The 13,259-nt window shown below is 44.3% G+C and overlaps 1 protein-coding gene across 5 annotated transcripts in view; it reads left to right on the top strand.

The window, feature by feature from the left end:
• The first annotated feature begins 720 nt into the window (after positions 1–720).
• LOC308470358 (E3 ubiquitin-protein ligase RNF213-like) overlaps positions 721–13,259 on the top strand; it is a 97,030-nt gene continuing 84,491 nt past the window's right edge. The window contains exons 1-4 of one of the 5 annotated variants that reach the window (XM_080993512.1): positions 721–779; positions 3,589–3,673; positions 4,515–4,699; positions 11,685–11,834. In XM_080993512.1, the coding sequence (XP_080849638.1) occupies positions 4,550–4,699; positions 11,685–11,834 (300 nt within the window). In that variant the 5' untranslated portion in view covers positions 721–779; positions 3,589–3,673; positions 4,515–4,549. Of the gene's footprint in view, positions 780–3,571; positions 3,674–3,738; positions 3,769–4,514; positions 4,700–7,315; positions 8,876–8,928; positions 8,949–11,684; positions 11,835–13,259 lie in introns of those variants that run through there. The other 4 variants (XM_080993513.1, XM_080993514.1, XM_080993515.1 and 1 more) reach the window with 4 other exon arrangements.

Below are 13,259 nucleotides of genomic sequence, written 5' to 3'. Positions count from 1 at the left end.
CAGACCTAGCATTTATTTCAGCATTAGCAGTTCCCAAGATAATTAAAACAAACACATTCTCTATCCAGGTACTGTAGTGGAGCAGCTGGAAACGTGAGAGTGGTGAGGACACAGTGGAGTTTGACTGCAGGGGTTTCTCTCTCCAAGTCTCTCTCACAGACTTCCTCCACTGGGGAAACAGAAATGGCCTACCATGCAAGGTCACAAATGCAACAGAAATGTGAACACCTTAGGAACATAGCTGTCAACTTTTCCCTTTTCTTGCGAGAAATCCTATTCAGAATAAGGGAATTTCCCTTAAAAAGGGGGGGAAATTGACAGCTATGCTTAGGAAGACCGCCATATGAATGCTAAGCATTTATTTACGTTTGGCCATTTGGTTCCTGTAAAGACCACTGAGTGAGCAGCTGCTCCCCATCACCTTTAGTTTTAAATTGTCTTTTGGAAATGCAATGCAACCAGACAGAAACGCACTCGTATGGTCGGGCTCCCAGGAACTCCGGAGCCTTCCCCACCTCTTGCTTTGCAAATGAAGCGATGCAAAGAAGATGTTCGTCGAAGGACTGGGAAATTCCGAGTTTCTACCCGCAGGCTATGTCTTGATGGCCTGACAGGAAAGAGGGGCTGCCTCGAGGCAACGAAAGCGAAACCGAGTCCTGCACACGAGCAAGGCGCGCCTTATTTTCTACTTCTGCCTGAGGCGTTTCTGTCGAAGCAGAGCAGGCTTGGGGGAAGCGGTCGTCCCGTCGAGCTGTGAAGGGGACCCACTTTTCCCTGTGGTGGGTAGCGCGCCAAGGGCGGGAGATTCGTCGCTGGAGGGAATTCGTTTCGCAGCGTCTAACGACGATTGTTGCTCCTCGGTTACGACGCTGGTCTTTTGGGTGGGGTCGAGGGTGGCTCTTGTCCTTCATCGCGCCAAACTTTTTGCGGGCTCTTGTTATGGAACTCGGCTTTGTTTTCTGGCCCTTTTTGTGGGGATGGAGAGGACAACACCAGCAAGGGCTCCTCCAAGCGGAGGGGAGGTGGCGGGCTTTGCAATGCCGCTTTACTTATGGGACAGGTAGTTGGGGTTGGGGAGTGGGGGCTTTAGTTTTCCTGAGTCTCAAATGGCTCCTTTGTATGTTACAGTACTATGGACGATGAGTTTAGCTAGGCTACTTTCCGTCTTAAACGGGAAAGATACAGTACTTCATGGATGAGCTCAGTAAGTACCGTATGTAGGTCTTGGGTCTAGGGGTTGAAATAGTTCTTTTTTTTGTAATAAATTTTATTGAATTTTACAGTTTGATATTCAACACATTTATCATGTAAACGGGGAAAAAAATACAGTAAAACAGACCTCCCCCCTGACTTCCCTCAAATTCCCCTTCTGGTTCTTTAACTGTTTGCTACTTCTGAGCAAATTTTGTCTTACCTTCCATCTTTTGTCTAAGTGCTCTTACATTCTTACCGTATTTATACCAAGTTTTCTTTCAATTACATCTTACATTTAATTAATTTCCATATTGTTATTTCTTAACCTTTGCTCTTGTTTTCTTAATTGTGTTTACTCAAACCCTGCCAGTGAGTCCATTTCTTAACAATGTTTCTGTAAATAAAGCGTAAACGATTCCCAGTCTTTCTTAAAGTCTCTATTGTCTTTATCTCTAAGTCTTCCCGTGAGTTTCGCCATTTCTGCATATTTATTTCGTAAGTTTAACTTGCCATTCTTTTTTCGTTGGTATCTTATCTTCTTTCCATTTTTGGGCTACTAAAATCCTAGCCGCTGTTGTGGCATACATAAATAGCTTCTTTTGAAATAGTTCTTGTGCGGTTGCTTTTCTGGGACTGGGAGCTTTGCAAATCAGAATAAAGGAAGCCTCCTGGCACCAAGTCAGGTCATTCTATCTCAGTATATTGCCCAAACTGAGTGGCAGCAACATTCCCAAGATGTCAGGCAGAGACATTCCTAGCCCTCCGCTTGGGATTGAACCTGGGATCTTCTGCCTGCAAAGCAGATACTCTGCCCCTGAGCTATGGCCGCCCCTCTCCAAATGGGGAAGATGTCTCCTTGTGTCGCTAGGGCTGCTGGTTGGAGAAGGAAGCCACAGTTCATCCCTGCTGGGCTTATGCCACAGAAGCCCTTTGGTCTTGGAAGCCAGGTGACATTGCTGAGTGCCTCAACAACTACATGGCAGGCCCAAATTCGTCAGGTGAAGTATTACCTGACATTGTGCTGGGAATGTGCCATCTGCTGACATGCTGCCTTACTGGGTGGAGTGGCTGCCTCTCTCCTCATGGCAGAATTGTGAGGACTTTGCACATGAGATCAGGCTTTAAAAAGAGATCTTTGGTATGATTGAATTGGTCTGTCCTTGATTAAGATAGGTATTCACAGCTTCTCAAGAGCTGTGCATAGGCAGTGCCGTAGCTAGAGGGGGCGGGGGGGGGAGAGACAAGGGGAGCTAGCTGGGTTTTTTGCTCTGCGTGAAGCCTCCAGAGGGGCACAATTGAGGTCGTCAGCCTCTGTATGTGTGTGTGTATGCAAATGTGCATGCGGGTGTGTGTGCCAAATTGGGTTTTTGACCCAGGTGAAATAAATCCTAGTTTCACCCCAAACTTAGGTAGGTTTGTTAGAAATTAACCTAACTCAGGCACCCCCAGCCTCGGTCCTCCAGATGTTTTGGGACTACAATGCCCATCATCCTTAGCTAACAGGACCAGTGGTCAGGGATGATGGGAGTTGTAGTCCCAAAACATCTGGAGGGCTGAGGTTGGGGATGCCTGCACTAACTGCTGTAATTAGGGATCTGATAGAAAATGCTCCTCCGTCATAGTCCTGTTGGAGGGAAACCTAGATCAAATCCCAGCACTAGACTTGTCTCATAGGATTTTAAAGCATGGACTAAGGTGTCTCTTTTTTTTGGCAGTCACCATTCTTGATCTGTGCAACTCAGGTGATAGTTTAAACTATGGCCTTTGCAGTCCTACAGGCTACATTCAATAATCAAATGAATCCTGTGCTATCCTAACTATAGGATCTGTTCCAGTCACTTGAGCCCATAAGTCTTTTAGTGTGCCTCACTGATCCAGGCTCTTGTGCACCATCTTGTGGTCAAGCAAGCCCAAGGGAGCAGTTGGTCAAAGACAATATTCTTGCCTAGCCACAAGGAGACACATTTTACTTTCCTTTCTTTTTTTTCTTTTTTTCTGGTCAGCTGGAAAGCTTTATTTACTACAGTACAGTACTTCTTTTTTATATTTTTTATTAAAGATTTAAATAAAACATATTATCCAAAAACATGTCATCCATAATTTCCCCCCATTTTCCTCCCTCCCCCCACCCTCCCACACAACCCCCCACCCCCAACTTCCCTCAGTTCCAGTCTTTGGTTTCTTTGTGAATACAGTACAGTACTTCTAACTCTGTACTGTTGCTGTTCAAACCTGAACCACAGGATCTTACCTGCGGGGTTCCTCAGGGCTTGATTTTATCCCCTATCCTGTTTAAAAGCTACATGAAACCTCTGAGTGAATTATCTAGAGTTTTGGAGTACGTTGTCAGCAATATGCTGCTGACACAGCTCTGCTTCCCCTTTACATCTACAGGTGAGGTGGAGAGGCAATGGATGTGCTGGACCATTGACTTGCCTTGGTAATTGTCTGAGAGCCAAGAAACTGAAGTTCAATCCAGGTAAGACAGAGGCACTGTTAGTGGGTGGTTCCCTATACAGTTTGGATGGGCGGTTGCCTGCTCTTGATGGGGTTACATGCCCTCTGAAGGAGCAGGTATGCATCTTGAATATACTTCTGGATCCATTGCTGTCACTTGAGACTCAGGTGGCCTCAGTGGCACTGAGTGCCTCCCATCAGCTTTGGCTGGTGGCTCAGCTGCACTCCTATCCGGACAGGGCTAGCCTAACTACTGTTTATGCTCTGGTAACATTTAGGTTAGATTACAGTAGTGCAACATGTTATATGTAGGGCTGCGTCTGAAGATGTTTGGAAACTTAAGCTAGTGCAGAATTTGGCAACCACTGGGGCACAACGTTTTGAGCATATTACTCCAATCCTGGCCCGACTGCGCTGGCTGCCGATTAGTTTTCATGTCCAATTCAAAGTGCTGGGTTTGACCTATAAAGCCTTAAACAGCTCAGGACTGCAGTGCCTCAAGGACCGCCCTCCCCATATGAACCTACCCGGACCCCGTGATCATCATCTGAGGTCCCTATTTGTGTGCCTCCTCCACAGAGGTGAGGTCCAGAGGGTGGCAACACGAGAACGGGCCTTTTCTGCAGTGGCTCCTCATTTGTGGAATTTTCTTCCCAGTGAGGTTCAGCTAATGCCTTCATTATACACATTTAGGCACCAGGTGAAAACATTCTTCTTCAACTGGCCTTTGGCTGGTTGACCTCCAAAGGATTCCTCCATTAACTGGCAGCTTTTGCTCATCATTACCCACCATAACCCTTCCTCTGAATCAACTATGGATTTCCATTAGATAATATTACAGGGAATGCTTGTTTTATTTGCAGAAAAGTGAGATGCAAAATTGACTTCCGTGCTGGAGATGGAACTTGGGGTTGAACAAAGGGCAGAAAGCCCCACTCCCATGGAATCCTCTGTTGATGAGCAGCCACCCACTGAGGAAGAACAGGGGGAGCCAGAAGGCTCTCTGGTAGAGCTCCTTAAGACTGAGGCCTTACACCTCAAGAAGAAAGTGAGTATATTTCAATACAGTTTGTATACTGTGTAGAGGGGTGTTTTTTTTGTGTGTGTTTTGCAGTGTTTCTTATTCCCTGATGCAAGAGAATCACTCCTTTTTGCTGAAGGAATGTAAACAGGTTGCGTTGCCAGAGATGCTGTAGTTGTGAGAGTCCTGTACTGAACAAGTGGTTGGACTGAATGACTTCTAAGGTCCCTTCTATCCAGTGTTTTTTTCTGGGGGGAAGCAGGATACCCCTAAACATTTTGTGAATCTTTGTATTTTTGTCCATATACTGTATTTACTTTTCCCAATTTGAATTATAAAATGGTGATTTTCTTGAGAGTACCCCTAAACATTTTTAAAAGAAAAAAGCACTGCTTCTAGCTCTAAAAATCAACAATGATAGACACGCCTCTTACTGATGGCTGATATCTTGGGGCTGTTAAATACATTTTGCTGGGTTGTGCCCACCCAGGGACGATTCCTTTGGGACAAGGCTGGCGCTGTGGGTTAAACCACAGAGCCTAGGGCTTGCCGATCAGAAGGTCGACGGTTCGAATCCCTGCAACGGGGTGAGCTCCCATTGCTCGGTTCCTGCTCCTGCCAACATAGCAGTTCAAAAGCACGTCACAGTGCAAGTAGATAAATAGGTACCGCTCCAGCGGGAAGGTAAACGGCGTTTCCGTGCGCTGCTCCGGTTTGCCAGAAGCGGCTTAGTCATGCTGGCCACATGACCCGGAAGCTGTACGCCAGCTCCCTCGGCCAATAAAGCGAGATGAGCGCCGCAACCCCAGAGTCGGTCACAACTGGACCTAATGGTCAGGGGTACCTTTACCTTTAACACTGTTAACATAAACTGTGGATGCAATAATGGATTGGTTTATAGCTTCTGCCTTAGTAATCAAGTAATTACCTTTTGCTTCAGGATGCCAAATTCTCTGAAAGCAGGCTTATTTTTCAACAGTAAAAGCTGTGAACAATGTTGGCTGGAATGAGTTGGGTGAGGGCAATAACCTTCCTTCCAGAAAGGGGAGACAGGAGAAACCAGTGCTGTCATGGTACACTTTGAAGAGGGAGAGCTCACCATGGCAGCCCACATAACCATATCCTCAAGCCGGGTCTCAAATGCAGACACATGTGTTGATCCTATGCATACTGGAATAGTGGACAATCACAGATTACTGAGCTGTTAAAGGGTGGTTTAGTAGTTAGCATGTTGGAATTTGACCAGGGAGGTCTGGGTTCATATCCATGATCAGTTAAGTGGCATAAGAGCAATCTTATGCATAGTTTACCTGTGAGTAAGCTCCATTGAATTCAGTGATGCTGATTCTACTTGATTATTTCCCTTGTTTTCTCATCCCCCAGACCTCGATTCAGGGTTTTCACTTCCTCCTTACAATCTGATGAAAATTAGCATATGAGCATTGTGCTGATATTTCAGCTGAAACTCTGGATAATCTTATGCTGTAGTTTCATGTAGACGTTAAAAATCATGAGGGACAAGATGGCACCTCATAGGCCAAAGGTTTTCAACCTTTTTGAGTCCATTGCTCCCTTGATCAACTACATTCTTTCTGCGGCACCCCTGTAGGGCTCAGGAGCCCAGTTATGTCACCCCTTGCCTGCCAGGCTGGCAGCCTCTTGCCCTTTTTCAAACACCTTTGTGGAGTGTTCCCTAAGCCTCCTCTCCTCTCCCTTCCCCTTGGGAGTCCTCCAGGCAGCCACCGCAGCCACCCCTGGTCTCTGAGTTCCTGGCAACCAGCACCCCCTGGCCAGCCCCAGAGGCATAATTTGTCTGGGAAGCTTGTAGCCAGGGCTGCTGCAACAAGCAGCTGTGCAAGCCTTTGGGAAGCAGAGACACGAGGGCATCAGAGGAGGGAGGGAAGAAAGGAAAGATGAACAGAGGCTAGTGTTTCCCGTGGCATCCCAACTATCATTCAAGGCACCCCAGGGTGCCGCAGCACACTGGTTGAAAACCACTGTCATAGGCTAGTGACTATGGGGTGCAACAAGAATCTTTGAACATCACTTTTTGTGCCCTGCTTTTGAGGAACAACTAGGTCCATATAAACCTTATGCCCACTTGCTTCACCCCTGCAAAGCAGTTCCAATTGATATCCTGGTAACTGTTTTTGAACACACTGAGAGAGAGCTTCAGGTAAATTAGTGCAATCACATCCTTGCATCCATATATAACCCACCCAAAGTCATAGGACAGACCTTCACCACTCAGAACAAACTCCTCTAGACAGCATTGAAGAGATGCAATAGTGGCATCACTGCTACAGAGTGGGTCCTAAAATGGGCTGTAGCCCATGTTTGATTATACAGTGGTACCTCTAGTTGCGAATGGGATCCGTTCCAGAGGCCCGTTCACAACTGAAAAGAATGCAACTGCGTCTGTGCGTGCGTGGGTCGCGATTCAGTGCTTCTGCGCATGTGCGTGGCGTCATTTTGTGGATCTGCGCATGTGCAAGCGGTGAAACCCGGAAGTAACCCGTTCCATTACTTCCGGGTCGCCGCAGGACTCAACCTGAAAACGTGCAGCCTGAAGCAAACGTAACATGAGATATGACTGTATTCATTATTTTGCCTTCTAACCTTCCTTTGGCTATTGTCTTAGTGAACCAAATTAATCCAAAGTAATCAGGAGTGGAAAACTTGTGGTCCTCCAAATGTTGTTGGATTTTGGGGCGCTGGGAGTTGTGACAGAAAAGTTTGATTTTGCTAGGCAGGTTGGTTCACCAAGTGTTTTCTTTTTCTTTTTCCCTGCCAGCAAATGGTTAACAAATGGCAGCCTATGATTAGCTGGGGTTCCAGGAGGGGGAGTTGAAAAGGAGAGGATTTGGAGAGACAGTTTGAGTAGGTTAGGACTGTGGTTGGGAGAGAGAGGAGAGTGAGTTGGTTCTGGGTAGAAACATCCACTCTGAGGAATATATCACAAGCTAGAGAAAGGAGTCTCTGAGCTGTGAAGGGCAGTGTTTGGTGTCCTGTAAGAGTAATTAGGCCAGGAAATAACTGGGAGGCTGAGGCTGAGCCAGGAGAAGTAGAAGTTGTAGAGAGACCAATGTAGGTCTCATTCCAGTCAGGAGGGGAGAGATTCTTCTAGAAAGAGAAGACTCCTAAACCAGTGATCCCTTGAGTCTGTTACTTGGAGTCCCTCAGGAGTAGGGTTGTCTAAGGGGTGTGTAACTGACAGGAAGTACCACCTTGTTTAAGAATCGAAGTACAGTGGTACCTCACAAGACGAATGCCTCGCAAGACGGAAAACTCGCAAAACGAAAGGGTTTTTGGTTTTTTGAGTTGCTTCGCAAGACGATTTTCCCTATGGGCTTGCTTCGCAAGACGGAAACGTATTGCAAGTTTGTTTCCTTTTTCTTAAAACCGTTAATACAGTTGTGACTTGACTTCGAGGAGCAACTCATAGCACACGGTGTGGTAGCCTTTTTTGAGGTTTTTGAAGACTTTGGTGATTTTTGAAGCTTTTCCAAAACTTTTCCGACACCGTGCTTTGCAAGACGAAAAAAACCGCAAGACGAAAAAACTCGCGGAACGAATTAATTTCGTCTTGCGAGGCACCACTGTATTAAGCGGCAACAGCTGTGCAACATCTGAGAAAGCAGTGAAGTGAAATAACATTATAATCTGAAGTATCCTATGTTTTACCCACTCGTGTCATAAACTTCCTTTGTTAAATAAAATCTTTATTGTTTGCTTAATCTAATCCTGCCTGAGACTCCAAATTATTAAGTTTCCCCTCAAACATGCCTCCCACAAGATAATCTGAGGTAATTTGTGGGAATTCGAGGAAGTGGTGTTCTGTGAAGTGGGTGCACTACATTTAAGTGAGGGCAGGCCCAACGGCGCTAGGGGGAAAAGTGCCATCACGCCGTCACAGAAGTCCCATTAATTAATTAATTAATTAAACCCCCAATCCATGTCTTAAGGTGTGAGGCAGTTCTGAAACTGAAGCGAAGCCAAATTCGACTGACTATAATACTGTCTAGAAAAGTCATATTAACTTGACTGGCTGCATGGATTTCAGAAGGCTTTCAAGGTGCCACTAAAATATAAACCATGTAAACTCTGACATCGCCTTCCAATTTCTGCAGTAACAGTGCGATCCTATGCAGTTCTATTCAGAAACAAATCCAACTGAGTTCAGTGAGGCTTGCTTGCTCCTAGGTGAGTGGCTATAGGATTGCAGCTTAAGTCAGTGTTCGGTTGTGATCAATAATACGCCTGATTTTTGAAAAAGGTTGGTAGTAATAAATATTCTGGTATGTGCGTGTTTAAATCACTGCCTGTCTTCCTCAGTGCTTTCATTGGCTCTGCAGCAACAGGCTAGCTCCATCAGGGCTCCTCTCTCTCAACTGTCATCTGGGGGCAGACATTTCCTCAGGCTGCCTCAGTGGGAGAGATAGAACAGCTGTCTAGACATTAGGGCCTGAGTTTTTCAGTTTTATTTTCCTTTCCCCCTTGTGTGTTGTATTTTTGTTTGTTTGTTTATTAGAATGTAAGCCTGTGGGTAGGAAGTGTCTTGTTTTGATTTTATGTAAGCCACTCTGGGATCCTTTTTAAAGAGCTGGGTACAAACACTGTAAATGATAATAATAATAATTAATCATAATCATATTATTTATATGCCTCCCATCTGACTGGGTTGCCCCAGCCATTCTGGGCAGCTCCTAACAAAATATAAAAAAACACAATAAAGCATAAATCATTAAAAAAAAAAAACCTTCCTTATACAGGGCTGCTTTCAAATGTCTGCTGAAAGTCAAAAAGTTCCTTGCTATCTGATGGGATGGCATTCCACAGGGTGGGTGTCAATACCAAGAAGGTGCCTGGCTCCCTGTACTTTCACTTCTTAGAGTGAGGGAAACTTGGAGCTGGTAGTGGGGTGGGAGAGCTGAAAAGAATGCCAAAATATTTCACATCTGGCAACCAATGCACCACTTTGGTTTCAGATAGTACATAAGCAGATGAGTCTAAAAAGCCTGGGACACAAATTTTCATGGCCCTCTAGCAGCCACAGTGGCTCATTTAACAAAAAGTCATGTCTTTTGCATTAACTCTTGCATTCTTACCAAACGAAGCCTCCTAGAGCAAAATAAACACCAGGATTAAACCCCCACCAAATCACAGAACCATAGAACTGTAGAGTTGGAAGGTACCACCAAAGGTCATCTAGTCCAACCCCTGCAAATACGATCATAAAACCTTCACCCCCCCCCCCGTTATTCGATTTAACAGCATCAAACATGAACAAAAAGAAAATACTCAGAGTGTACTTCATGTTTCAGAGAGAGAAACACCCCTCCCACTGTATATAGCTCTCATGATTCACACTGTCACAAAAAAAGAAGTCATAAATAATTGTAATTTAATAATAATTTATTATTTATACCCCGTGCATCTGGCTGGGTTTCCCCAGCTACTTTGGGCGGCTCCCAACAGAATATTATTAATAATAAAAAGAGATAAAACATCAAACATTAAATAATAATAATTACTGTCTTATCTGGGCCTCAGTGTTACATATAATCGAGTGCAAGAAGTATCAGCCACAGTAACAAATGTGCTGTGTGAACAATACAGGGAAATGGTGTGTCATCATCATCATCATCATCATCATTTTATTATTTATACCCCACCCATCTGGGTGACTCCCAACACATACAGTATAAAAATATAATAAAACATCAAACATTAAAAACTTTCCAATACTTCCTTTCAGAATCAGATATCTTTTAAAAGTTGTGTAGTTCTTTATCTCCTTGACATCAGATGGGTGGGCATTCCGCAGGGAGGCCTAAAGGATCTACATTGGCTCCCAGTACATTTCCAAGCACAATTCAAAGGTCCTGACCTTTAAAGCCCTAAATGGCCTTGGCCCAGTATCCCTGAAGGAGCGTCTCTACCCCCATCGTGCAGCCTGGACACTGAAATACACCTCCAAGGGCTTTCTGGAGGTACCTTCACTGCGAGAAGACAGGGAACCAGGCATAGGGCCTTCCCGGTAGTGGCACCCTCCCTGTGAAACGCCCTCCCATCAGATGTCAAGGAGATAAAGAACTGCACAACTTTTAGAAGACATCTGAAGGCAGCGCTGTATCAGGAAGTTTTTAATGTTTGATGTTTTATTATGTTTTTATACTGTATGTGTTGGAAGCCATTCAGTGTGGCTAGGGCAACCCAGTCAGATGTGCAGGGCATTAATTAATTAATTAATTAATTAATAATGGGACACAGCTTGGGTACACATTACTTTTTGTAATGTGGATTACAACTATGTATGGATATCACTATGGATTTCACTGTCCGAGCTGAAAAATGGGGGTGGAAACATTCCTTCAAGTATACATGGCTGAGGCCTTTAGGGCTTTACAGGTCAGCACCAACACTTTGAATAGTGCTCAGAAATGTACATACATAAATAAACAAATTATGGATTAAAACTGTTGAACAGCAGCTACAGTTCAGCTGTACAATGGCTATTGAACAGTAGCTCCACTTCACTGTGGTACTATGCTTTGATTTTTATCCCAATCTTCCTCATTTCCTTAGAGAGACAATGAGAATGAAAGTCTTGTGATACTTGTTTTTCCTTCCATAATGAGAGAGTGGAGGAGGTGGCAAGCTGCACTATCCTTGGGGCCTGGATCTGCTGCCCTTTCCAGCTTTCCCCAGTCTGTTGCCTGAGGCTTCTGTGAGGGTAATGGGCAGGCCAGCCCTGCTTTCAGATTTGTCGAAGCCACATTTCATTGTTATATTTGATCAGAACCAGCATACTGGTTCAAGCAATCCATCCCAGATGCAATTGTCAAGCAGGATCAAACTGTGGTTTGCAATCTTGGTTTAAAGGGATTGCTTTCAAACCATAGTTACCCAGTTCCCTGTTTTTGTCATGATAAATTTGAATTTCTCCCCTCAGTGTATGATGAAACAAATTGCCAAAGCTTTGTGTAAAAATCTTGTATTTAATTTCTAGGACCAAAGCGCTACCTCTGGAATAAACTATGAAGAGGGTAGTAATGCTGGAAGAAGCTCAGAAGGTAACACTGCTGCCTTTGGTTCTGCAGCTGAAAGAAATGTGAAAAAGAAGGGCCCAGGAAAGGATCAAAGTTGGTCTGACAAAGTGGTGAGTATTAAGTCCTCTGTGTGCCTTCTTTGTTGATGGATCTCAACCAAAACTCTCTGCTACCAACTGCTTAGTCCGTGTAGTCCAGGATGATGACTCAGGAACATAACTTGCTGAACAGTAACTTGATTTGTATTTGCTTTTACAAATATATAGAGTATATACAGAGTATAGCACAGCTTTGTACAAGTTACTACATACACAGACTCGATTCTTACTCTACACACCAACCTCTGAACTCCAGCACCAAACTACTGTGTCATGCTGCTTATAAAGGTAAAGTTTTAGCCAATCACCACCTGTTGCTAGACTTCCCTGTCTCCAAGCAGACTTTCTCATGTATGCTTGTTTCACTTGGCTTCTTGCCAACTCACTAATTGTCCACTTCAAAGCTGCAGTTTCTCACAAACCTCAACATTCTTATCCTAAGTTTTTCCTTCCAGAATATTGTATATTAACATGACTATTGTTTCAGTCCTATGTACACTTACTTGGGAGTAGGCCCTATTGAACTAAATGGTACTTACTTCTTTGTAGGCATGTGATAGTGCTGTGGAACCCTTTCTGTGGAATCTCTGCTTCAGAGTGATGGTGTATACTGGTTTTTCTTCTCTGACAAGTTGCTGTGGAGGGAGCATAGTTTTGAAAATATGGGTGGTTTGAATTCTCAGTATAGACAATTAATTTAGGATTTGATAAAATATAGAATGGGTTATCCAGTGAATGAGTTTTACAAACCACTTTTCCTTTTCCCTGATGGCCTCCTCTGCCATTTGTAACTTGGCTTGCTTGTATGATCAAACTGCAGTCATCTGCTTTTTCAGAACAGGTCAGCGGTGCAGCTGTTCCTAGTATGAGACACACTATGGCCTCTGTTGCAAAACCTGTTTTCAGTGGACCACAGGAGTGATTAGATTGGATTTTGAGTTGCCCTTCTGTGAACAGAAGGACTTTTCCTGTTTGTGAAATGGTCTGCAATCTATGAGAGGTTCTTGCTGGAAGAATTGGGGGTGGTGACCTTTGCCACCTCTTCCTTCCCCCTTACACATTCCATGCTCTTCCGGAAGCTCTCCTGGTGCAGGTGGCACAGGGGCTTGCAGGGGAAAAGAGGAATTGACTAAAAAACAAAACACCTCCATCACTTCCTTCAGTAGGAGCATCAAATTAATTAGTTCCACTGACTGGACATCTGGATCCAAGCTGTACAGTATAAACCAGTACAGTAGCTGATTTCTTTTTCTTTGTTTTATAATTCATCTTTTTTTTCCTTACTTGCTGCAGTTTTGCTGTTGTACAGTTCTATGCTATTTAAAAATATTTAATGGTGCATGTTTATTACAGACAAACAAGTTGTTACTAGTTACAAGCAAGCCTGAAGGGAGAGACTGACATAGGCTGTTGCTCTGTGGGCCACACTACCTAAAA

Source organism: Podarcis pityusensis (assembly GCF_964106645.2).
Source record: "Podarcis pityusensis genome assembly, chromosome: 2".
Classification (NCBI taxonomy): Eukaryota; Metazoa; Chordata; class Lepidosauria; order Squamata; family Lacertidae; genus Podarcis; species Podarcis pityusensis.
The sequence above is the reverse complement of the archived record's forward strand: the minus strand, read 5'-3'. Positions and strand labels throughout refer to the sequence as shown.